Raw genomic sequence first — 24,678 nt, forward strand, 5'->3', positions numbered from 1 at the left:
AAATTATATTGTAACCCTTTTTAACTTTATAATTTTTTTATTTAATTTTTTTTCTTTCATTTTCCAAAATTTCATAAAAATCCTAACTCAAATCATTTTACTACTATTCATAAATTATCGTATTATTATTCATAAATTTTTCATCTCATGTGTAACCAAACGAGGCCTTAAGGCTAGATTTGAATACAAAAAAATCTTACTTATCTAATCATCATAATTTTATAAAATTTCTACATAAAATACAATAATCAATTCAAAATTTTTAAATTTCAAAACAATAATAATATTAACAAATAATATTATAACAATATTTTATTAAAAACCTATCCAAACCTGCCGTTGACGCGAGATGAATCTGCACTTGTCCAGCATTTGTTGCAATGTTGTACAGTACTGTATACACCCATGAATAGCGACGCGAGATGTATCTACAGCTCCGGCCTATTCAACTTCATATATCACGGTGGCACTGGACTGCAAGCATAGATGCTTGATCAATAGAGCAATGCACAACATTTATTTTGCATGCATATTAGAATTACTTCGAGCTCCTTTCTAATGATTTCCCCTTCAACCAAGTGATTATTGAGACTAATCAGTCTTATTTATTGTTCGTGTTGATAAACATGGAGAGGAAAAGAAAGATATATATTTTTTTTATAAGTAAAGAGGAAAAGAAAGATATTGTGGTTTGAAGGCAAATCGGGGAGCAAATGTGTAGGGACGTGATAAATGAAACATGTATAAAGCATCGATAAGAAAGTTTGACGACAATATCGTTGCCTGTTTGGGCAACCTAACTACATCTTTACACCGGAAGACTCTCATGGCTCTAATTAATCAATAATACGCCTGCAGTTTAGACACGGTTCGATCCCTCTCAAAGCATTGGCATGAGTGAAGGCTCATTCAACCTGTGCCGATGTGAATTTTCTCAACAGCTGCAGCATGTATGCCAACTCTCATGCAATTTGTTTGGCCGAAATGCATGGAGAGAACAACAGAACTTCTTAAAGATGATGGCATTCGTGTCTTTCACTGTGCTTTAGTAAGGGTTCGGTTGGATACACCATGCAGCAATTTCACAAACCCGAGAAAGCTCAACTTCCCATCAGTATGCCTTATCCAGTCATTAAGAACAGCATGAACAGGAATGGAGGGACCGAGTCCAAGCTCCTGAAACAGCGGTCATAGTTTCATCTTTGGAGCTTCACAAACTTTTGCAGTCAAAGTGAAAATAAGAAAATAAACAAATCGCTTAATCTTTTATTATCTTGACAGGCCATCGATCTTTCCAGGATTAACCAACTAGAAAGCTTTATGAGATCAGTGGCATTGTTACAACAAGCAGTTGGATCATGTAGAATTAATTTGACATTTTAAGAACCATATATGTTCATTTTTTCACAAGTACCATATCATTTCAAGTTAAGAAATCAACACTCCAGAATTCCAAGGATTGTGAATTTCCCTATTTCTTTAGCTATCCATATAGTTCTTAACTTAACAAAACTGAAATGTAATATTAAAGTAAATTTCCTTATAAAAATCCTGACTTATAGCTTTCATGAATTTGTTGTATTTATCTCTAGTTCCTAAGAGCACTGGCATCAGCCTCTTCAAACGCTGCTTTTCATCAAAATTTGAAAAGTTTGTCTTTCAAATCACTGTATTGGATTCGGTATACACATAAATCTCCAACTTTGAGCTACAGTATATTTAAGTTCATCTCCATATTTGAAGACCCCATGTTCATCTCTATAACCATGATTTATTTACTTAAATTATTGTTTCTCAATTTTGAGCCACAATATATTTAAGTTGGGAAATAATAATGTAAGTATCAAATTAAATTATTAATTAACATATAGTTAGTATAATTGCAAAATATGAAAAAAATAAATTAAAAATATTATTATTAAAAAACTAATATTATAGTATTATTTTGACTAATCCAATGGCTAATCCAATGTGGGGTTATGGCTAATGAGACTTTAGATTTATGAAAAACATGTACTTTTCATCAAAATTTGAAGATGAATTTGATGAAACCAATGCCAATGCTCTGATTAGGTGCAACCTCCTGTATACTGCCTATGTACATGGGCTATGCCTATTTTCATATTAATAAAATCTTTCTTACTTGTCCAAAAAAAAAAAATCCAACTTACTGAAGCTAGTTCTTCAATGACAATAGGCCTGTTCCCGTCCTTCTCAAAAAGTTCATATGCACTCCGGGCATGCTGTTCCCACCTATCAAGCGCCTCCAGCTGATGCACACTTAATGCAGCTGCACAAAACTCTTCAAAATCCATTCTTCTGTATTGAAGTACATTCAGCTGTCATGGCATAAAAATTGAAAAAAGTAGGAGCTTATATAAGCTATAATAAGCCTATAACCATATAAAAATAATGGAGCATCTACACAAACAATTAGAAAATGCAAGAGTACCGATGCAAGAAAATCAGGGATATGAGACTCCTCCATTGCGTCCGTTGCATTTTTCATCAAAGCCTGTCCAGAACAGTTGAATCACAAACACTTTCAACTATCTAGATATTCAACCTCTGAGAGGGGTGGGGGGGGACTGACCGTTCTGATACTCTCCAAGGTTATGCAGCTATTTTTGTTCGGTAATAATAAAGCAAATTGCTCCTTTAGATAAAAGACTTCGTCTACTGTCAGTGTCTTAGACAAGGCCTGCAATATCAGATGGAATAGTAATTGTTAAAATATATACAATAAAAATTCAGAATTTCACATATGAAACATGTTTTATTGTATTAGAGAATACCATGTTTTATTGTATTATAGGTTATCCATAATTTACCGAGAAAGAAACAACGGTTAAGCATTTTATTGCTAGTATAATTGAATAAAATATAAGACAAAAAATTCAAGTTCTAGAATTTTAGGGCTCATAAAACAAGAAGTCCATCTATTTGAAAAGGATGAATCACTAATTCAATCAATTTACTTGAAGGTCAGAAATATAAGGGATGCATGGGATTGACTTGGAGAATTTTTTTTATTTTTCTCATCAAGTGTAAACATACACACCCTTAAAGCAGCCTTACGCAAGGATGATGACCGTATATAAGCCTTCATGAGTCTAAATATCAGTATGTCGAGAGGAACTTTTACATCATTATAATTTCGGATCCATGGATGACCTGCACACAAGAATAGAAAGAAAGAAACATAGCAGATTATTGCCAGGAGGATGATACCAAAATGTAGAAACTCCAATAGTTATCTAGCCAAAAAAAAGAAACCCCAATAATTTTAGAGGAATCTAGAAACTAACTTAGTGCCTGAGCAGCTGTCATTCGTTTTCTTGAGTCTTTATTTAACAGGCGTTTGACAAAATCCTTTGCCTCAGAAGACAAAGAAGGCCAAGGTGCTTCATCAAAACTTGGATCAGCTTTCAAGACCGCCCGAAAAATTCCAGATTCAGTCCTAGCCCAAAATGGGCGACTACCACATAAAAGAATATAAGCAATTACTCCTATACTCCATACATCAGCCTCTGTACCATAAGACCTATGTAGAACTTCAGGGGCGACATAATATGCACTTCCTACAATGTCATTAAGCCGCTCATCTGAAAGCCACCATAAGCATTAGAACTCCATTAAAATTCTCAAATTCCAGGAGATAGGTAGCAAATATGGACTCCTATGAATTGACAAACCTGGCTTGACAAAATCTGATAAGCCAAAGTCTATGGCTTTCAACTCTGAGTTCTCATCTTTAGAAGTATACAAAAAGTTCTGATCCAGGAAGAAGCCACAGTTAGATTGCAATATAAATACAAATAATTGAAAAAGAAGAAGAAGTAAAGTTTATCGACCCAGATCCAGTTATTCATCAGAGTGGAGAGAGTAAACACGTGCATGAAACAAAATATGTCATATTGATCAAACCACGAGTAAAACAGGCAGTTTAAACTTTTTACGATTGATAGAGAAAGGGAGCCAAGAGTTTCTTAGGTAGGTCCAAAATTTCATTATTTAGCAAGTATTTATTGCCATGGTGTTGCACAATCCCAATTAGGAAAAGATTAAAAATAACAAAGTTTCAACTTATATCTGACTTTTTATTATATATCTGAGGCCAACTTTGACTACAAAATCACAAGGCCTGTGGCCTGTCAACTGTTTATAAATGGATCGGGAAAGAGATGGGAAGGAGACAGCAAGGGGTTAGTTATGCTACTGAAGTATGAAATCAGCCTAATTATATAACAGATGCAAGTTGCACAAAAGGTGAAGCAAAAACAATTTGAATGGTCCAACTCATGTAGGGACTTTTTCTTCTTTTCTTCTCTCTCTCTCTCTCTTTTTATAGGTATGCAGGGACTTTTTCAAAATCCCAAACCCAGTCAGCTGAACATTGAGGGACTGGTTTTTAGTTATCTTAGTTTGATATCACAAGCATGCTGTCTGGAAGTCAATATATTTGGCAAAAGGTTAGTGCACAACCAATTTTGACTAAGCTAAAAGCAAACAGAGAAATAATTGAAAGTGGAGTTATCTGGTCCAGCACCAGAAATATCGAAACAGTCTCTTCATCATGCCAACTCTAAACTAGGAAACTCTCAAATTGGTAACTCCGTTGGCACTTGCATTCCCTACAAAGCCATTCTTAATAAATGCAACCTCCCAGTAGACATATCATGATATAATTTCATGATAAGAATAAAAAAAAAAAAAAAAAACGAAAAAGTGTTCCACCTCTGGTTTGAGATCTCGATGCACCACACCCTGAAGATGACAAAATGCAACCACATTCAGTATCTGCACAATGACAGCCTTTGCATCATCTTCTGAGTATTTCCCACCCCTACAAAAGTAATACAACATCTAGTCAAGGCCACACTGAAGCACATTTTCACATTTGAAAGGCACAGAGGACACATCTATGAAAATAAAGAAATAAACAGATGACTACCTTGAAAGTATTCTGTCTAGAAGTTCCCCTCCTTCACATAACCTGAACAGTCAAAGTAATAATTAAATCCCATATGGTGAGACGTCAAAATAGTAATTAAATTCCATGAGGTGAAAGAAAGTATGAACTGTAAATCATACTTAGACAACCAAAATGACAAAGACTGTATCCTTGCATCAATGGTAAATAAATGGAAAATAAGAGCTCTCATGAAAAGTCAAGGAAACATAAAGTCAATATTCATGTCAATCAGTTATTGTTATATGAGCAGCAGCAAAACAAGATCCAATGTCAAAAGGCAGTGAATGATGTTCCATGCTTACTCCATTACTATGTAGACATTATCATGGTCTTCAAAAGCATCATAGAACTGTACTAGATTGTTATGTCCTGTCAAGGCTCGCAATATTTTCACCTCCCTTCTCACATCCTCAATCGCAATTGCTGTCGTCATCTGGCAATAAGGATTATGAATAACCCATAAGGGAGAGATAAAATATGAAAAAGATGTCAAGTATCCAGTTATCCATGAACTTCAAAAAGTCCAGAGATTTAGTAAAATGAGGGGAAAAAACATATCACAACAAAATTTTGCAAGCTAAGCATGGTCTAAAGAACGCAAGCAGCCCAAAAGGTTATGCGCACTCCTTAACTTATTTACAGCTTCAAGTGCATGACATCTTCAATTCCTTCTTAGTCTTACTCAAGCAGGACTTTATTCTTGTCTGGTATTCGACTACAAGGTCATCCTGTTCCAGCCAACAAGATCATGCATCTCTTCTTTCACTTTCAATATATGTGATTCAGCACTTATAAGAGATCATGAGGTGCTAGTAACACCGATAGTGTCAAAGGCAGTCCTCTTATGTAGAAACTTTTGTCACAAGAGTTAAAACTATTTTCATGAGAGCTCCAACCCCATCATTCTAACAGAAAGGTTGCTCTCTACTACCAAGCAAATGCCTCGTCGCTGAATGGACTCATTGTCAATGTAAAGATTACTTTCGCTCCATATTTCATTTTTACATTGACTCGCCGGATTTTCTACTTTAGAAGAACTTTTATTATTAAAAAGTATTATTTATTAGTGAAAAAATATCTCAGTTTTTCAAAATAAAAAATATAAATACAAATTAAACATATGAAAGAAAACTTAGAAGCAAAAAAATAAAAATAAAAATAGAAATCTTATACTAACAAAAAACCAAACAAAAAGAATTAAATAAATATTTTAAAAAATAAAAAAGAGATGTAAATTAAAACAAAAAATAAAGGGGTGGCCGTGCAACAACTCCTTGGTCTTGGCAGTGGAGTGGAAAGGGGAGGATATCCCCACCCGCCTCCCAGCCACCCACGAGGCGGAGTGATAGAAGTTGATCATCCGTTGGGCAGTTGAGCTAGGCCACCCAAGGAGTAATTTGCAAGGGCCACCAACAATGGCCAACCTTGGGTAGTTCGGCTTGGGCCACCCAATGAGTTGTCAACAAAAGCCACCTAGGAGGGCCCCATCTTTTTATTTTTTTTTATTTTAAGAAATTTAGAGTTTGGTTTGTTAATAAAAATTATTTTATAAGATTCCTTGTGAGTAGTGTGCCACATCAGCATGTCTAAGATTTACTATCGGAATTTTGGTAGAGGAATCAGTGTGATCAATCTTACAACCACATAGTAAAAAATTCAATTGAAAAGCATACAGAGCAATTTGATTTAAAACAAACCACATGGACCAATTTAGTAATTAGCCCTGATTTATTTATTTTTTGATAAGTAAGAAATTTCATTGAATGAACAAAACTAGGCAAAGCCCATGTACACAAGAAGTATGCAAAAGAGACACCTAGTTACATTCTAGAAAGCTGAAAAGAAAGCAAAAACTCATGAACATTCTCTCCTTGTGTACATGGGCTACTGAAAAGTAATTAGCCCTGATTTATATAGCTACTAAGAATTCAAAAACTCATTATGTAAATCTGAATCCTTTGCAATCAGGTGCATCAAAGGAAATCCGTAAAAGACATATACATGTCTATTAAAGATAAGTCCTTAAAAAAAAAAAAACAAGAGCATATCGTCTGATTCTAATGAGATGTTCACATCTTTGATTCCTCCATCTGGAAATGGGTAAGATGACTGATATTCTCCCTTGATATAAAGCTTTTGTTCTTTAGTTTTGGTTAACTCCATGTTTGGATAATAAGATTTGCAATTATTTGTAACTACCACACGTTTCATATCAATCAGATCACACGCAATTTGAAAGTCCACAAAAAATGTTTCTATCCTTTCAGAGGAGGTTCGAGTCACTCACAAAGAAATCCAGGTGCTAACTGACAATTATGAGCGGGACTACATTTTTAGTCCAGTTCATGTGTCTGATCCAGATGCCAGCTTTGGCCAGTTCATGGTGGCTGTAAGTATTGGGCCGGACGTGGGGCATTGATCAACATACAGTGTGTATGATTTAGCTTAATCGTAGGCCCTTCTTAAGGTCCCATTAGAGACCGTGACCTTTTTCAACTACCTCATATCTTGATCCTTTAGTAGGAACCGTCACATCTTAGACATGGACTAATCACTATATGAAGAAGTCACCAAAAAAGGAAAAAGAAATTTAAATTATAGTTTCGTTCCAGATCATACAATATTCGCTTTTTTCAGCTTGCCAAACATACAGCCTAGTCATTCAAAATGCACTTTTGAGGCCGAATTGTGATTTCAAATTTTAAACATAAAAATATATAATATCCTAATCAGGTCCGCTAAGCATAGCAACAAACCACTCGAGGTGGTATGGTCACTAGTGGGCCAGCCGATCGATTCTTATCATTGACCAAAAAAGCCAATGAACAAACAAGTTGGTCACTTTATGTGTCTCATACTATACTCAAAGTTTAAAATAAATGGAGTCCTAGACAATTATGATTATGCCTAATATTCTCTCTTCTCTGCAAGGATTTTTCCAAAAAGGAAAATTCTTTGAACGGATTCTCCTAACATCGCCCTCAATTCCATAACACATTCAAACTAATGTCTTCAGACTATTGTATTATAAATAAAAATAATACCCACACACGCACAGAAAATTAAAAAATTAAATAAATAAACCTCAAAAATCCAATAACACAACAAGAAGCCAGAAGACTCAGCTTCAAATAGTGCACACAAGAAAATGGTTCAGCCGCCAAGAAAACATAAGCAAATGAGAGAGAGCCAGCAAATGTAATCCTAGTGCTGAAAAAATGAATCACATGAACTTCAATTTCATTAAAAAAAATAAGATTAAAAGAACCACCATTTCCAGAGCACGAGAACATAACAAAAACAGCAAAGAATCGAACATGCAAGAGATACGGAGAGATTGAGAAAGAAAGAACTATAGACAAGCGAATACCTTGGCTTTTGGGATGACCTTGACAGCAACCCGTTGGCCCTTGAGCTCGCCCTTCTTGAACCTAGCGGAGCAAGTATACCCAAAATGCCCTCGTCCCACCTCCTCTCCAACCTCCAACCGACTCGTCAACTCCTTGGAGAACCCAAACCTCTTATCCAACTCCACCTCCTCATCCTCTTCCTCCTCCTCCGGTATAGCAGCAGATGCCTTCGTCTTCTTACCCTGACGCCGCAAAAGCACGGCCTTTATGTGTTTAGCCGGAGACGGAGGCGGAAACGGCAGCCTGAAGAACCGCCCGGGAGTGGAGCTGGCGCTCTTGGGGCCCGGGGATTTCTTGAGGAAGTGAGCGGGGCTAGGGCTGGGACTGGGGCTGTAGAAGGGGAAGAAGCGAGATAGTTTGCCGGCGAGGACGTCGGTTCCGGGGAGAGAAGCGGGAGATGGTGGTGGTAGAGGTGATTTGTGAGGCTGGGAAGGGGGGTCAGGTTCAGTAGACTCGTCCCTGGAAGCGTAGGGATTGGGCTTGGGTGGCTTGGAAGTGCAGGTGCCCATGGATGGTGTTATTCAAAGCTGGTTTTTTTGCTTTGGTTGGTGCACTGTGACGGTGGTTCTTTCTGTTTAGTTTTGATTTTGAGAGAGAGAGAGAGAGAAAGAGAGGGTCTTTGTGGGATTTGGTGAAAGGGCAGTGCCAGTGATCTGTACGATCTCACTGGCCACGTGTCTTGCACGTGAAATTCTTTTCTTCCTTCTTCTCGATCCTATTCTATTCTTCGTATTCAATTTTATATCGAATGTGACGAAATTGATAAATGTTTTTAATTTATTTTTGTAAAAGTTGAGTGCCGTGGATGGGCGCTAACCCAAGCTTCGTTTGGATTCCAAACTCATCTTAACTCATAATTATAATTTTTTTAAATTTTAATATAAAATATAATAAATAATTCAACTTTTTCAAATTTCAAAATAATAATAATATTAAAAAATAATATTTTAATAATATTTTATCATCTCAACTCAACTCAACTCAACTCAACTCACTTCAATATCCAAACACAACCTCAATCCCTGCAGATTGTGCATTGATAGTTGAAATGGATTATAAAATAGAGACTCGCTTGATTGAGCTTTATTTTTTAAAAAGAGAACATTATAACTTAGGAAGGCTGTGAAGTTCTAGGGGTGTCAAATTGCATGTCGTCTTCGTATCATGCATAAATATGTATATTATATTTATTAAAAAGAGAACATTATAACTAGAAAGGTTGTGAAGTTCTAGGGGTCTCAAATTGTATTAACGGATCGTCTTCATATTATGCTAAAATATGTATATTATATTATATAGGTTAATTTGAACACAACTCATTAAAATTATCGTGTCAAAATCTCAAATTTTAACACGATTCCTTAACATAACGGGTTGTATCATGACAACTCGTTTTGACCGATTAATGAATATTACGAAATAGGTTAACACAACACAACTCGACCCGTTTCAATCTACTTATATAAATGAGTTGAATAAATTCAAAATTAATCCATTTGACCTAATTAAGTTTAACATAGTTTTATACAAAATGTTAAAATCATAATATCTCTTAAAAAATATAAAACTAATTACAAGTCCAAATTACAACCCAAACAATAAAAATATCAAAATTAAAATCATAATAATTTTACTTTTAAGTATAAGAGTGTATTTGTAATTTTAAATTTTTGAATGGGTTGACCCGTTATCAACCTATTAAGTAATCGTATCTTAACAGATTAACCTGTTTTGATTATAACCCGTTAAGACTAAACTCAAACCCATCATTATCGTATCGTATTCGTATTGAGTTAACGAGTCGTATCACATATTACCTTTGAAAAGACACAAATTCAAACGATTTTACGTTTACGACAATATAGTTAATAACAATATATCGTCATAACCACCCATATAAAGTTAATAGACATGGGTTGCTTTTTCGTACTAAGTTTGAATGTCATTAATATTATTTCAAATAGTACAAATACTGGACTATATGTTTTCTCTTCTAAATTATCGTCTCCTTTAAAGTATTTTTATTGGATTAGTTAAAAATTAAATCTAATGAGTATTTAACTATTAAAGAGTAAAATATACTTACATTGGATTAGTCAAATTCTAAATATTTAAAATTTAACTACAGTGACTTTCAAAAGTTTTTTTAAATTTGAAAGTTACTATACATACATCAAATACATATTTTATTAATTATTTATCTCTCCCTTTCTTTATATCACATATTTTATCACAATTAATATATTAATTTGACTTAGTGATATATTAATTTAATAAGAACATGATTATTAATTAACATATAATAAGTATAATAGTAAAATATGATAAAATTAAATAAATTAATAATTAAAATTTTTAAATATTTTTGAAATTATTAGTTATTCATTACCATATAATGAATAAATATATAATCTAATGTGGAGATTTAATGTGAATAACCAAAACAAAATTAATCTTATATTATTTTATTATTATACATTGAAAAAATAGTTATTTCAATGTGAAGATTTATGTGAATAGAATAATCAAAAGTTAAATTTTTATTACATTTATCAAAATTATTATTTAATTTTGATTAATTTAATAAGAGTGCTCTTATTGTTCATATAAAATAAATAATCATCATTAAATTTCATCTTTAAAAATATATATTTAAGATCTTTTAAACCATTAATAATAAAAATAAATAAATAAAAAAGAAACTGGATTTTGTGAAGGAGACAACGGAAATGAATGGTTGCGCACAGGCACATGTACGGATCCGGAACATACAAAAAGGCCAGGATGGTGAGCTAAGGGGTTTTAGGGGTCAAATCACATTGCATTGCACATGCACCAATTTAATTTATCCTGCCCGCAACTTTTTGGTACATAAACAACTCGACAGTGTTGACGTACCAACCCCCATGTTCTCAACATCATCCCAACAACAAATCATTAATATCCAATTAATCAATTAACTTTGTCCCACTCTTTATTATAATTCAAGAAAAAAAAAATATATTTCTTTTTAATTATAAAAAATACTTTATAAATATATAACGTGTGATGTGAACAGTTATCTAAATTAAAATAAGTGATTCGTGATCTTGGTTGATGAAGTTTAAAATTAATTTTATGACCTTTTTTCTTTGGCAAAATTGATTGGTCAATATGACTTTTGACGGTCTTTGCGATGCAATCAGCCGTAATAATGATCGTATGACCGATATGTGGACCGGCTCTGTTCCGATAACAGTTCGGTGTGCCGTATTCTTTTGTCCACTTCGATTCTGGATATCTCTGTAATTGTTTATAAGGTACGTCGTCCACGGATCTCTTTCTTTTATAAACATGTTATTATAAAAAGGTAATTATATTGTAAGTTTCCTATTTGATTCACCTAACATATTTCATCTAAAAGTTTTTTTATCTAAACTTTTATTTCGCGTATCACAATAATATATTAGATCTATTTTACAATTTAACGTATCACATCAAGTCACCGTCAATTTATAAATTTATTTTTATGAAATTTTTTTATAACTAAATCATTTTTAATCTAACATTACTCCTTGTAGAAAAGTTTTGATTGGTTATATATTTTTTAAGTAGAGTATTGGGTGATTAAGGTATCAACTAAATTATTCTGAATTGGGTTATCTTATTTGCTTCCCCTGTGCAAAAGAACTTAAAAGTGGCATCCCAGTGCGCACATTTTTGACTAACCAAAGGGGTCCACAACATGGGTATTACTCCAAATATGCTCTCTCTATGTCTATCTTTTAAGAAGTTTTTTCTACTTTCTAATATTTATTTGAATAATTGTTTTATGTTTTTGGGACGTTCTTTCCAAGAATTGGGTGTGAAGCATTATCCTTCCCAAATACAAGTCTTTGGGGAGGGTTTTTCATTCACGCAACATGCGCCTTTCAACTACATTTTTGGCCGCAGTCCACTCAAAACCATGCCTTTTTGTCCGTAGAAAAATTGTCTCTTTCACTAGTTTGGCGGGCAAAAAAATCATCTTCTTCGATGTTCTTAATTCCTTACAGAGAAATGCACGGTACATTGAAAGGCCTAGAGGACCCTCAAATAAGGGAGGAAGTGTAAAAAGAGGCCGAAGTTGCCTTTCCCTGTACATCTCAAGATGCCCATTAATTGTAATAGCAACATGCACTCCTCCCACAAAAAAGCTTTCACCCACCATACTCAGATGCTCTCTCTGCCATCAAAATGGTCAAAAATGGAACCCTACATAAAGAAAGATGGGGTCTAGAATGTGACTATCTAGCTGAACGGTGGTCTGTCGATGACTTTTACAGCAAACATATATACCCGAAGCCCCCACCATCCTTTGATTTTTCATCTGCTTTACAGTTTCCATCCCTTTTCAGCTCCCATCTTTTTTTTTTTTTTTTCCTTGAAGGGTCCTCAAGATTGTTTATTGCAAGTTAAAATGATTATGGTACATCGTTCTCTTTCTCCTTGTACCATCATTGTACAATGTGAGTGGGTTCCCCACTAAATGTCATTGTTGGAGAATATATATATATATATATATATATATACACACACAATCTCTTCTTAATCAAGATGTTTTTAACATGGGATGCATGCAAATCTGTCCTCCATATTTATTTTGTGTAGTTAATCAAACCACTTAGGTTAAAAAATGATTACTTGTCTCGATGCAAATTAGTTGTCGGTTTCGTTTAGAGGACTTTTTTTTTTTTTTTACTTTTGAAAATTCAAAAGGCAAGATTTGAATTTAAAATGGGAGAGGAAAAAAAACTGTCCTTAAAAGTACAACACATTATCTAATATGATTAGTTTTCACTAAATTATTTGATTTAAGAAAATGAGAATAAGATGTTTTTATATTTAAAAAATTATCTAATAATTACTCATGCTCTTTTTCTTTAAACAAAACATAAAAACGACATAAGGATTGTACTCAAGCTTTAAGGAAAACAGCCCACCGTCACTTCCACTTCCACCTATGAGGAACTAGAGTTGTCGACATCCACAATCCAATGGATGATCATCGTTCAAAAATGCCCACGAATGGACCCTGCGAGTGGTGGCCATGCGTGTGATGCACAAAAATCATGCACACAGCTATTAAGAAGAAATAGAAGCTCACAGAAAGGACGCACATGACCTTGATCACTCAGGACACAAACAGGGAGCTCGTGTCGTTTATGTCAATCCATATCAATAGAACCAACTCATTCAAATTAAATAAAATAAATGAATTACAGAAATGACCGAAGAAAAACGGAAAAGGATTTCGTGGCCAACAGTATCTGATCTTGGTTTATAATTGAGAAAGCAATTTTTTTGTTGGGACCTTGCGTTCCATCATCAACTGCGAGATTCCTTAGACAAGTAGTGAAAGAATGCTAACGACAAAATTTGAAGTGCCGTTGACGTCTTCCTTAATTACAAATGGTCCCATTTACATTTCCCGGCAGCCAACCAACTCAGACATTACTTAAGTTTGATATTTGGAATTCTGGAAAATGAAACTTCCTGGAAAAAGACTAAAATGCATGTTGGTGTGTACCAAATTACTCTCTCCTTTCTCTCTGGAAGATAATATCGAGTGAATTTTGTGACCTTTTCTTTTTCAAAACTTTTTACTTAAATTCTTTATTGAGAAAAAAAAAAAGAAAGACACATCCTTTGTCTTTTCGACTCATATTCACAAATATAAAAATACTGAAGAATTAATTCTGGAAGCATTTGGAATTGGAAATCAAGAAAAAATAAAGGGAAAATTATAAAGGCTTTTGGGCCCAGTAAGGTTGTGCAATGAAGAAAAAATAGTTCGCCCCGCAGTCTTGGGCTTTTGCTTCCCCTTGGGGCCTGCTTGAAAACAACTTCCAAAGAAAGGAAATTCTTTCGACCGTAGGTCCATAATTCGGTGTGTCGAAGTTCACCCAATCGTTTATTGTTAGTACGTCAAAGGTCAAAGATAAACAAAATCGCACAAGAGCAACTGCTTCTTACATAGGTTAATTGAATGCTACGGCTTCCTGTATTTTTTGACACGGACGCATCAACTCACCTCGAGGCAAATCGCTGTACAAAAAGATTTCTGTTCCAGGTTCTTGGAAAGTAACAAAGTTAGCACTCTGTTTGTGAATGCCCAATTAGTTACAGTCTTGATCAGGATCGTATTGTATGTCTATCAGGTACAGTCTTCCAATATAAATCAACCAAGACATACATTTGGATCTTCTTCATCGGAATCAAACTCAACCTGCAAGGAAATATTTGTGGCATAAATCACTAAACCTGACATCACGAGAAAGAAAACCCTTAAAAAAAACCGAGACAATCATTCATTTCGATTGAAGTGATGTATTGACATATTGTAATCTTGAACCCCAATTCTATACCCATGGGGGTACATGCAGTATCAAGAACATTAACAACATATGTAGCTACCAGAATTTGGATCATTCATTTAAAAAATTAGACTCACATTTTCATCTCTGAACCATTTTCCATGACAATCACGCTTCCAACCTGCAGCTGTGAACTTTAGTTCCATCTCTCGGCGCTCCTGGAGATCCAAATGTTGCTGCTGTGCAATCACCTTGTCAACTGCTTCAATTGCAGGACAAAAGCTATTTTGACTCGAATTTGAATTCCCACTTGTAATGCGATCCAAAATTAGTTGAACATCATTGTTCCGATTATTGGAACTTTGCTGAGGAGTTTGGTTGCAAAGTATCTCTGAAGTAGCCTTTTGTGACAGTTCAATCAATGGTTTACCAACTGATCTAAACTTTTGGTGGTAGCTATTACGGTTTGCAGTTCCAACAGAAGAGTCTGACAGTGCTATTCGTTTATTTACCTCATCTTGTCTCGCCAACTCTCTTTCCTTTAGCTTGGACTCTGCGGCACGGTGGCGCGATCCCTTGCTATGCATCTTTGTTGGATTTGCAACATTTAAAAAGGTTAATTGAAGGGGAGAGAAACAAGAAGGTGCTAGCCTCAAGAAAACAAGGTATATAACGAGAAATATGTGCAGAAGGATAAAACCATTCACTACGTGAGCATCTAAAGAAAAACAAAAACTAAAATAAAATAAAATTTCCCATGCAACTAGTAAGCTGCCTTAGAAGTTTGAATCCGGAGCCAAAATATCAGCTACATGATGTTTCAACACATTACGTTTCATCGCACATTAGTGATTCTGATTCAAGCCCCAAAAGACAATTTAGAGCAAACAAGTGACAAAACCCTCCTTCGCCCTTTTGATTCAGGCAGTGATTTCACATTTCCTAAACTAATTCTAGGAAATCCTTCAATTCATTTCCCTGAGTTTAAACTATCCATTTATCTGGGTCAAACGAAACTAGCCTTCGAGGTAGAAAATGCCTTCCGCTTTCACAAAGCAGAAGGTGGGCAATATTTAAGGTGCAAGCCAGCAGAAAACATTTTCAACATCATATTAAAGGTCTCAAGCAGATGGTAGGGAAAAGCAAAATTTTCCTGAAACAAAATTTCAAACAACAAAACATCTCCCACCTTATTTACAAAGCTTTTAACCCCTGAGCAACTCCCATGGAAGAATAAATACGGCACTCAATTAAACTTTTGTTAAGTTGAAGTTAATACTAGATCACAGACGGAATTTTAGGAATTTCTGAATCACACGTCCAGACCAAGCGTAATTGAACTACTTGTATAATAATACTACTAAATAAAAGGTCATACATACAACGGCGATCTTCAAACAAATCCATTAGGTAAAAAGAGCGAAAGAAACGAAATTTAGAGAGAAGATTAGGAAACGAGGGATTTTTTTTTGGGGGGGGGAGATACGTACAGAGAGCATGAGAGGGGAATCGAGGATGGGCGAGTGAGGACAGAGGAGGCATACGTATTTGCCGCTGAGCAGCTTCTTGTAGGAAGACGCATCATCGAGTGTTTCCAGGGCCAGATCCTCCACCCTTCGCTTCCTCTGCTGCGCCTCTCTCGCCCAGCTATCTCCTCCGAACACGCTCATCTCTCTCCCCCCTCTGTTTTCCAGATGATTCGGCTTTTCAGTCCATATATGAATGAAATAAAGAGTCCATACCGTACTTCAAGAAGCATGTTATACAATATTACAAAGAGAGATTAACATCTCTAAAAAGTTCTAATGGGGTCAATGTTATTTAAGCTTTATTATCCCTAGAGCTTAAAGTTAACAAAAATAGGAATATAAATTATAAATATTAATAATTATTTAAAATTTATTCGATAACATGATAAAATCAAAATGCATCTTATAATTAATCCATGAAATGATCAAATCCATTAAAAAGGGATTAAATACGACGACGGAGCGACACGCCGCATATGATTTCGGCTTTTAACGACAATACTTTTTGTGGACTTATCAGATGCTGAAGCTAGCGAATACAATCTCGAACCCCTCTCCGTCTCTTTATGTCGCGTTGGTCACCATCTTTGCTCTGCTTAATTAAATTGCACGTTCGAAAGCTCAACATGTCCGGCAGTATACTGTAAGTATACACTCAGATTTTGTTGTGTTATTCGGTGGATCATGCTTAAAAAACTGCAATCACCACATTCTCTATCCAATACCAATTTAATTTACTCATACTAAAATAACACGAGTTTAATTTGTAAAAACTTTGGTTTACTTGAAGTATGTTTAAGAAGAGAAATGTCTTAGTCATAAAAAAATTCTAGTTGGTTAGATTGTAATGCTATTTTTATTATAAACTATATCTAACGAATTACGTAAAATCATATTAGTTTATAAATTAATTTTTTTTGAATCTTGCTGTGACTCAAACACTTTCCATTTCAGAAACCTCATCTATAAGCATCTAATTTATCTGAAATTTTTCTCTCTCTTTCATATGATAATGATGTGTGATGGTACGATTGTGTTGTGGAGGCTAAGTAAAAGAAATGAAAATTAGCCTGGATGGGTAATATTTTTATTCATTTAGGGCTCGTTTGGATAGCGAAATGAAATATAATGAATTGAGATGATTTATGAATAATAATGAGATTATTAATTGAAATTAGATTAGATCAGATGAATTTATTAATTAAAATTAAATTAGATAAAAATGATACGAGATGATTCTTTTATATCCAAACCGGCCTTAAAGATTTGAATATTTTAGCTTTCACCTCCAAAACTAGAGAGAGGATCAGCACATCTCACGGAGACGGAGAAAACAAAGAATGATCAGAGACTCACCCAAAGTGGCATTTAGGTAAAATGGGCCTTTTTTGAGAGCCCAATCAGAGTAGTTAAAGTTGAAGCGTCACTGGTCCAACGACCATCCTACGATGATCTTCTACTTGGGGCCAATTTTCAGAGCTCCAGCAAAGTGCTGCTCTGTCTCAGCCGTACCAACAGCCGAAATTGAAACAGTCACCATGAGGATGAAGCCCTGTGCAGAACTAAAACCATGCACCCATATCTCATGCATGCACAGTCACAGAGTGCAACTCAAGGACAAGTGAAATTAGAGCTAGCGTACTGAGAGTACTGAAGGAATTAAATTAGTTGTATTATCAGAAGTTGGCATTTACAACATGAATCAGTAGATGGGTATGTGATCGAAGAGGGGCTGGACTAGCTGGGAAGGACCAGAGCAGCGAGAAAGAGTAGTGCAAAACAGCCAACTTTTTTAGATTGTTTAGGTAAAAAAATCGAAAATATGTCTGCAGTGGGGTTGGTGATGCTGATGGTACGTAGGAAATTCTTCATTCAGCCATTTAAGCTGGGGTCCGGTCAGCCAAAAATGCAGCTATAAGCCTATAATCATTTTCCGCTATCTTTCCATAAAAGTATGAATGTTGACCAAAACAAAGGTCTTTTAACGATGGAATCGTAGAATTAATTAACATGAAACACTCCGCACCACTCCTCTTTTAGGGTCTCTTTCCTTTCATTTTGTCCCCATTCTCAAAAAAAAAAAAAAAAAAAAGGCAAGTGGCCGCAATCCGACGCCATCATGCATGCGTATGACAATCTAGTTGCAGATCAAGAACAAGCAGTACCTCAATCCTAGGAAGGAAAACGGCGGTGAAAGAACACTGTTTTCATCCAGTACTTCAACTTTTCCAAAACAGGGTGCAAGAAAATTTCTATCAACAAGCTAGCATATTTAGTTCTGATTACATCCAACATTAACGTCTAAGTGGGTCCCACAATAATAAAGAATGTTAATGTTGTAACTTTATGTAAGTATAGTACTATATATCATAACAACATGAAATGGTGTATTTATACATGACTTCATTTACAAATGGAGGAATTGATCTTCGGTCGAATATTAATTTAACTTGGTTGTTTCCTGGGCAGTACCATGCAAAGCTAGCTAGAAAGATCGATCATATATATTGACAGATGATGGTTTATAATTTGAGAGAAGTACTTATTCCCTAGCTAGGACTAGATCTAGTACTCTCTCTCTCTCTCTCTCTAAAATCTCTCTAAGAAACTCTCCCTCAAATCACGGGACGGAAGAATAATTAAAAGCGTTTTTATTTTGACGAAGGAATTAGAAGAACGATATTATATATATATATATATATATATATCTATCTATCACTTTTCAATATTAACCTGATCATAAATTCAAGCCATATCGTTCGTCGCACTTGCATGCACTCCCTTTCAAGTTGAGCATAAATTTCATGATTGATGTAAACTTGGAAACGTAGCATGCTGCATGTTGATCACATGGATTTCATAAAAACAAAACAGACGCACACACGCAATTGAGATGACGCAAAAGCTAGCTAGCTAGCATTTATGTGCATGCTAACTTTTACGTACGCATGAATGCATGTTGATTCACGAACGTCTCATAATTAATAACTTAAATATTAATGTATCTAACATATATGCCACATGATCATGCTTTGCATCCTTTATTCTAAACTAGCCTGTATTATACAAATACATGAGTTCATTTATTGGACTAAATAGTATTGTATGTCCTTCCAGGTGCAAAAGATTTTCTTTCACGACCTTTTTCTAAAACATTATGACGTTGAAGACATTCTTAAAAGCAAATCTAACTCTCAATGTATTTGAGGATACAAATATGGAAACTATAGAAGGCTAGCTATCACATGACAGCAATACCGCCAGTACTTTCCCGCGGTCCCGTCGTCGTTCGGTCATATCTATATATATATATCAACGAGACTCGGGCGTCACAGAAAATTTCATCTGTCCATTCTTACAATGGTCTTTCTCTCCGCAAGCAAAGTAGTAAGTCTGACGGCACACCTCCAACACAAACTCGAACCCCTCGCCGCCTCCTTGTGTCACGTTGGCCACCATCTTCGCTCTTTTTAAATTGCAAGTTTGGAAGCTAAACATGTCCGGTAGCAAGTATACACTGTACTGATCAGTGACATTCGGTGGATCATACTTAAAAACTGCACTCACCACATTATCATCCAATACCAAGTTATTTTTCTCATCGATCAGTCTACAAGGAACATATTAGAAAGTTTAATAAAATACAAATTAAATTTGGAAACTTCAATAATATATCACACTCACATGCATGAAGATTATAACAACAACTGTCGCGGCAATCATCATAATCTTTTGGGCCATTTTGGTTGTATAGAAATGATATTTTATGGATTCTATTCGTGCGTCATGCGTGTAAGAAGTAATTAATGCTAATTTCGAACGTTCAACTAAACTAGCAGCTAGCTAGCTACTTCGTGTGCATCATGTGTAGTCGTGATTGATCATGGATTAAAATTTAAGATGATAGGTGGAGTAGTTATTCTAATGACCGATCCCGTCCTCTCATTTATTGTCTCCATTAATTAATTATCCTTTTTAAAGTTAAATTATAACCACCCATCTATATATACACGATCGAGTACTATCATTTACGTTAGTTTTTGGCGTACGTGTATGCAATACAATTATAAACATAACCTCTCTTCTCTTTCTACAATTTGGACGTTATAACAACCATGTTAAACTATTGATCTTGAGCTACGTACTATAACATGCAAGCTCATAAGCGATGTAAAAATGAAATCTCGAGAATTAATTGGATGTGAGTCACTGAGTTGTAAGATGAGTAAATAGTCTAACTTGTAAAAAGTTTGCTTCGTGGACTTGTTTGGATTCAGAATTTAACTAATTATCTCATCTAATCATTATAATTTTTTTAATTTTTTAAACAAAAGACAATAAATAATTCAACTTTTTTCAAATCTCAAAACAAAAATAAATATTAAAAAATAATATTATATTAATATTTTATTTAATTTTTAATTTTCATCTCAACTCATCCCATCTTACTGTCCAAATCTTCCCTAAAGTACATAAAAAAACCGGCCTAGCTCTTCTAAAAGCGCTAGCATGCATGCATGATATCTGAATTTTTCCTCATCGTCGTATAATATTAATGATCAGTGATGGTATAATATTTCATGTGTTGGGTAGGCCTTACATGCATGCAAGCAAAAGAAATGAAAATTAGCTTCGATCGACGGGCAATATTCATATTCTTTAGATTATTGAATATATTTGCCCTTATATAATTACCTCCAAAAACAGATCATGATCAGTAGTGCATCTCATGGAGACGAAAAAACTAAAAATGACAGACTCACCTATAGTGTCATTTACGTAAAATTGGCCATTTTTGAGAGCCCAATCAGTGTAGTTAAGGTTGGTGCGCCACCGCTCAGTCTGGCCTCCCACGACGATCCTCTTTGGCCCCTCTGCGAGAAGTTCGGGAAAAGGCTGCCCTTTCTCAGCCGCACCAAAGGCCGAAAAGGAAACAGACAAAATGGTAGTAGTTACCATAAGGACGAAACCCTGTGCAAAACTAAAACCACCCATATCTCCCAATCACAGTGCAACTCAAGGATCGAAGAGTGAAATTATTAGAGCTAGCTAGCGCGAGAGTACTGAAGGAATTAAATTTGTATTATCAGAAGTAAGTTGGCAATTACAGCATGATGATCATGAATATATATGAAGAGGGGCTAGCTGGGCTAGATATATATAGGAAGGGACAGAACAGCGAGAAGGAGTAGTGCAAAACAGTCTACTTAATTGACTTTCTTTTAGATTGGTTAGGTAAAAAATCGAATACATGTCGTGGATTGTGAGGCAAGCACTCAAAGTCAAAGACTATCAAGAAATATCCGAGGAGCTGCGTGTCTGCAATGGGTTTGGCGATGCCGGCAGGGCAGGAAATTCTATTTCTTTCAGCCATTATGGAGTCGGCCACAATTAATGCTAATTTAATCATTTTCCGTTATCTTTCCATAAGTATGAAAGTTGACCAAAATATTATATATAATTAAAGGCCTTTTTAACGTGCACATCTCATGAGATGAAACCCTTTAAAAATTATTAATTACTTTTTAAGTCCTAATTAATTGAAAAAGAAATAATCACATCAAACAAGATGAAATGATCAGAGCTCCAACTGCATGCTCTATTAGGGTGGAAATGCCACGTGTTCATATTCCATGAGAGCCCTGAGCTTCTTGACTTCCAGGTCTAGCACTTCGCGGCCATTTGGTATGGTTTGGATTGAGAATTTATTTCATCTAATCATTATAATTTTATAAAATTTTTATATAAAATATAATAAATAATTTAATTTTTTTAAATTTTAAAATAATAATAATATTAAAAAATAATATTCTAACAATATTTTATTTAATTAATTTTAATTTTTATCTCAATTTATTTCATCTTAACTGATAACTATCTAAACCTCACCTTAATGTATATTTTCATTTCATTTTTCCCCTACAAGCCATTGTCGGCAAAATGAAACTAAAAGAAGTTTTAACCCCAAAGAATTTCTGTCGAACTTTAGAAGAACGATATATATTGATCTATCACTAATTTTGAGCCTCATTCAAGCCATATTCATCTCTCATGCATGGACTTGCACTCAGTGTCCGATCGATCTAATATTGGTCGGTCTCGTATTTCTGATTACGGCCTAGCCTGTAATTGCATGAGTCTTACAAGTCGGACATAAATTTAACGCGTAAATGCATTTATGATGATCTGTCTAATAGCTCTTGTTATATGCATTAATATTGTACCAGCAGCTGGCCTTGACATGATCATCTTCGACCTCCACACGATTAGGTTCATATGATGATCACTCCCACGCCCTTTTTCCAATATTGGTGTGCATGTGAGATACAACATTAATTAATAAATGTATAGGTTTCGAAATCTGCTCAAACAGCTCTGACCTGTTTGATTTTTTTCTAAAAGTCTTTTTACTTTCCTTTGATATTAGAGTTGACATACTCTCATTAATTGTGCACGTACACCCTCTTGATCATCTTCACCACAATCTTCTTTTTTATAATTACTTGATCATTCTTTACCCATTCCGTACCGGGAAGAATTGCAGGAAAGCTTCGAATCAGATCAATTATTTGATTTCATTTTTAGTTTTTAGTACATTCTTTAACATGATATGTAATAAAGAATTATCAGCTAAGGGAAAGCTGCCTAGTGATCTAGCTTGGGTTCAATTCCATATATAGTACTATAAGTTTTCCTGTATGAACCTATTATTTTTTAACTAGTATTGTTCGTTGATTCGGGTATTGATTCGGATAGTCGGCTATACTCGGATCCGGACTTGAACCTATCACTACAAGAAAAACAACAATTTGTGACGGATTATTTGTGACGATAACGATTATTTGTGATCAAAATAAACTAATTTTGATAAAAAATAATCATTTTCGTTAAAAATAACTGATTACAAATAAATAATTTTCTTATAATCATAATGCGGCTCGGGTACCTGCCTAATTAATAGAGAAGGATCCAGATTTTTGAAATTATTTGGAACTCAATCGAGTATCCAGGTTAACCAAATATTTTTGCCAAAAGACACTTTTTTTTTTCTTTTTTTTTTAATTTTTAAATCCGGCCGATACTCGGGGTTGTAACACAATTTTAATGCGTTGTGAGGTCCTGTAATATTCGAGATGTACTCCCTGTCATGTTTATGTTCGAATTAACTATCTTGTTTTAATTAGTGCGGCTACATTTTAAATAAATAAAAAATGAAAACGGAATCATATATGTTTAATTGTTGAGATTTATATCACTGATCATCCATACCGTTGATATTATTAATATATGATCTGTACCCAAAAAATAATGATAATGATACGCCATAACGTGGGTGAGAGCCAATTGTATACAACTAATTTCCATGTTGCAAAAGGTTTACAGTAGAGAACATGAGCTAGCTAGCCATGCCAGGATTAATATGGAAGAATACTCCATACCACTGGCCTGCTACATTAATTATTCGCTGGTATACATATATATAAATATATATATATATATATATATATATATATATATATATATATAACACCAAGTCACACTACTGGTACATTTATTCGCTCTGATCATATCAATTATTCAGAACTTAATTAAAACTCATTATTTGATACAAACACAAACTTTTAAAATAGAGATGATCAGTAGGCCAGCCAGTATTTGCTGTATATTATATGTTTCCACACACACACACACATATATATATATATATATATATAAATTTATTTACACCATGCAGCGGAGCATTGGCATCACAAAGAACTTCATCTGTCCAAGATTGCAATGAATGCCATCGTGCTCGCCGCAAGCAAAGTAGTGAGGCTTCCACTCTTGCAGCTTGTACTCAAACCCCTTCCCACCTCCTTGTGTCACATTCCCCACCAACTTCGCTCGGCTTAAATCGCAGTTCAAGAAGCTCCAAAGGTCTGGTAGTAAGTATACACTGTGACGTGAATCATACTTGAAAACTGCAACCACCATATATATATTATATATATTGTCATGATCATATATATAAAAGATTATATTTCTCGTATAGCTAGGAAATTTGGCAAAATATATAAGAATCAGAATCCCAAGATAACGGGAACTCATGCATGCCAATAAAACCAGATGACGCATTCAGAAAGACGATATATAGAACAAGGAATAATATTAATGTCACTTGTCAACTCACCTAAAGTATCATTTATGAAGAAGGGGCCATTTGTGAGAGCCCAATCTGTGTAGGTCAAGTTGAAGCGCCACTGCTCAGACCCGCCTACGATGATTTTCTTGGGACCTTGATCTTCACATTTTGGCTGATCATGGAAGCGGCGGCCATGACCTCTGAAAGGCCAATGGGGGCCACCTCTGTTGGCCGTACTAACTGCCAACATGGAAGCAGTCGCAATGATCAGGACGAGAACCTGTGCAAAAGTGAAACCACCCAT

The 24,678-nt window shown here is 34.9% G+C and overlaps 4 protein-coding genes across 6 annotated transcripts; all 4 read right to left on the reverse strand.

Annotated features, from left to right (window-relative positions):
• Positions 1-722: 722 nt before the first annotated feature.
• Positions 723-9,055, reverse strand: LOC109002351 (CDPK-related kinase 5-like). 2 transcript variants are annotated; one of them, XR_004798030.1, is made up of 11 exons: positions 8,346-9,055; positions 5,278-5,408; positions 4,955-4,996; positions 4,738-4,846; positions 3,696-3,774; positions 3,309-3,605; positions 3,062-3,174; positions 2,594-2,701; positions 2,453-2,515; positions 2,172-2,319; positions 723-1,176 (listed from the first exon to the last, which is right to left on the reverse strand). XR_004798030.1 is itself a non-coding variant. In XM_018980053.2 (11 exons), the coding sequence occupies exons 1-11, from the start codon at positions 8,892-8,894 to the stop codon at positions 1,036-1,038; spliced, it is 1,800 nt and encodes a 599-aa protein (XP_018835598.1). In that variant the 5' UTR covers positions 8,895-9,031; the 3' UTR covers positions 723-1,035. The 2 variants fall into 2 exon arrangements, 1 of the variants encoding a protein (XP_018835598.1); XM_018980053.2 differs by having other exon boundaries at positions 2,172-2,339; positions 8,346-9,031.
• A 5,292-nt stretch (positions 9,056-14,347) lies between these two features.
• LOC109002352 (sodium channel modifier 1-like) lies at positions 14,348-16,539 on the reverse strand. 2 transcript variants are annotated; one of them, XM_018980055.2, is made up of 3 exons: positions 16,211-16,539; positions 14,858-15,307; positions 14,348-14,632 (listed from the first exon to the last, which is right to left on the reverse strand). In XM_018980055.2, exons 1-3 carry the CDS (start codon positions 16,388-16,390, stop codon positions 14,585-14,587), a joined length of 678 nt encoding a protein of 225 aa, XP_018835600.1. In that variant the 5' UTR covers positions 16,391-16,539; the 3' UTR covers positions 14,348-14,584. The 2 variants fall into 2 exon arrangements, with proteins under 2 accessions (XP_018835600.1, XP_035540769.1); XM_035684876.1 differs by having other exon boundaries at positions 16,265-16,489.
• A 3,022-nt stretch (positions 16,540-19,561) lies between these two features.
• On the reverse strand, positions 19,562-21,244 carry LOC109002356. Its single transcript, XM_018980058.2, has 2 exons — positions 21,013-21,244; positions 19,562-19,806 (listed from the first exon to the last, which is right to left on the reverse strand). Exons 1-2 carry the CDS (start codon positions 21,242-21,244, stop codon positions 19,562-19,564), a joined length of 477 nt encoding a protein of 158 aa, XP_018835603.1.
• Positions 21,245-23,971: 2,727 nt separating this feature from the next.
• LOC109002355 lies at positions 23,972-24,678 on the reverse strand. Its single transcript, XM_018980057.2, has 2 exons — positions 24,423-24,678; positions 23,972-24,213 (listed from the first exon to the last, which is right to left on the reverse strand). Exons 1-2 carry the CDS (start codon positions 24,676-24,678, stop codon positions 23,972-23,974), a joined length of 498 nt encoding a protein of 165 aa, XP_018835602.2.

The sequence above is a fragment of the Juglans regia genome, chromosome 13 (assembly GCF_001411555.2).
Source record: "Juglans regia cultivar Chandler chromosome 13, Walnut 2.0, whole genome shotgun sequence".
NCBI lineage: Eukaryota > Viridiplantae > Streptophyta > Magnoliopsida > Fagales > Juglandaceae > Juglans > Juglans regia.

Excerpts from the sequence above, each read along its gene's own strand:
- LOC109002351 (XM_018980053.2), bottom strand. The coding sequence starts at position 8,894 with ATGGGCACCTGCACTTCCAAGCCACCCAAGCCCAATCCCTACGCTTCC. Across the intron at positions 5,409-8,345 it reads AGGTCATCCCAAAAGCCAAG|ATGACGACAGCAATTGCGAT; the intron begins GTATTCGCTTGT and ends CCTTATTGCCAG. Across the intron at positions 3,175-3,308 it reads GACAGCTGCTCAGGCACTAA|GTCATCCATGGATCCGAAAT; the intron begins GTTAGTTTCTAG and ends TCTTGTGTGCAG.
- LOC109002352 (XM_018980055.2), bottom strand. The coding sequence starts at position 16,390 with ATGAGCGTGTTCGGAGGAGATAGCTGGGCGAGAGAGGCGCAGCAGAGG. Across the intron at positions 15,308-16,210 it reads ATTCCCCTCTCATGCTCTCT|ATGCATAGCAAGGGATCGCG; the intron begins GTACGTATCTCC and ends AATCCAACAAAG. Across the intron at positions 14,633-14,857 it reads AATGGTTCAGAGATGAAAAT|GTTGAGTTTGATTCCGATGA; the intron begins GTGAGTCTAATT and ends ATTTCCTTGCAG.
- LOC109002356 (XM_018980058.2), bottom strand. The coding sequence starts at position 21,244 with ATGGGTGGTTTTAGTTTTGCACAGGGTTTCGTCCTTATGGTAACTACT. Across the intron at positions 19,807-21,012 it reads TTACGTAAATGACACTATAG|TTTTTAAGTATGATCCACCG; the intron begins GTGAGTCTGTCA and ends TGGTGAGTGCAG.
- LOC109002355 (XM_018980057.2), bottom strand. The coding sequence starts at position 24,678 with ATGGGTGGTTTCACTTTTGCACAGGTTCTCGTCCTGATCATTGCGACT. Across the intron at positions 24,214-24,422 it reads CTTCATAAATGATACTTTAG|TTTTCAAGTATGATTCACGT; the intron begins GTGAGTTGACAA and ends TGGTGGTTGCAG.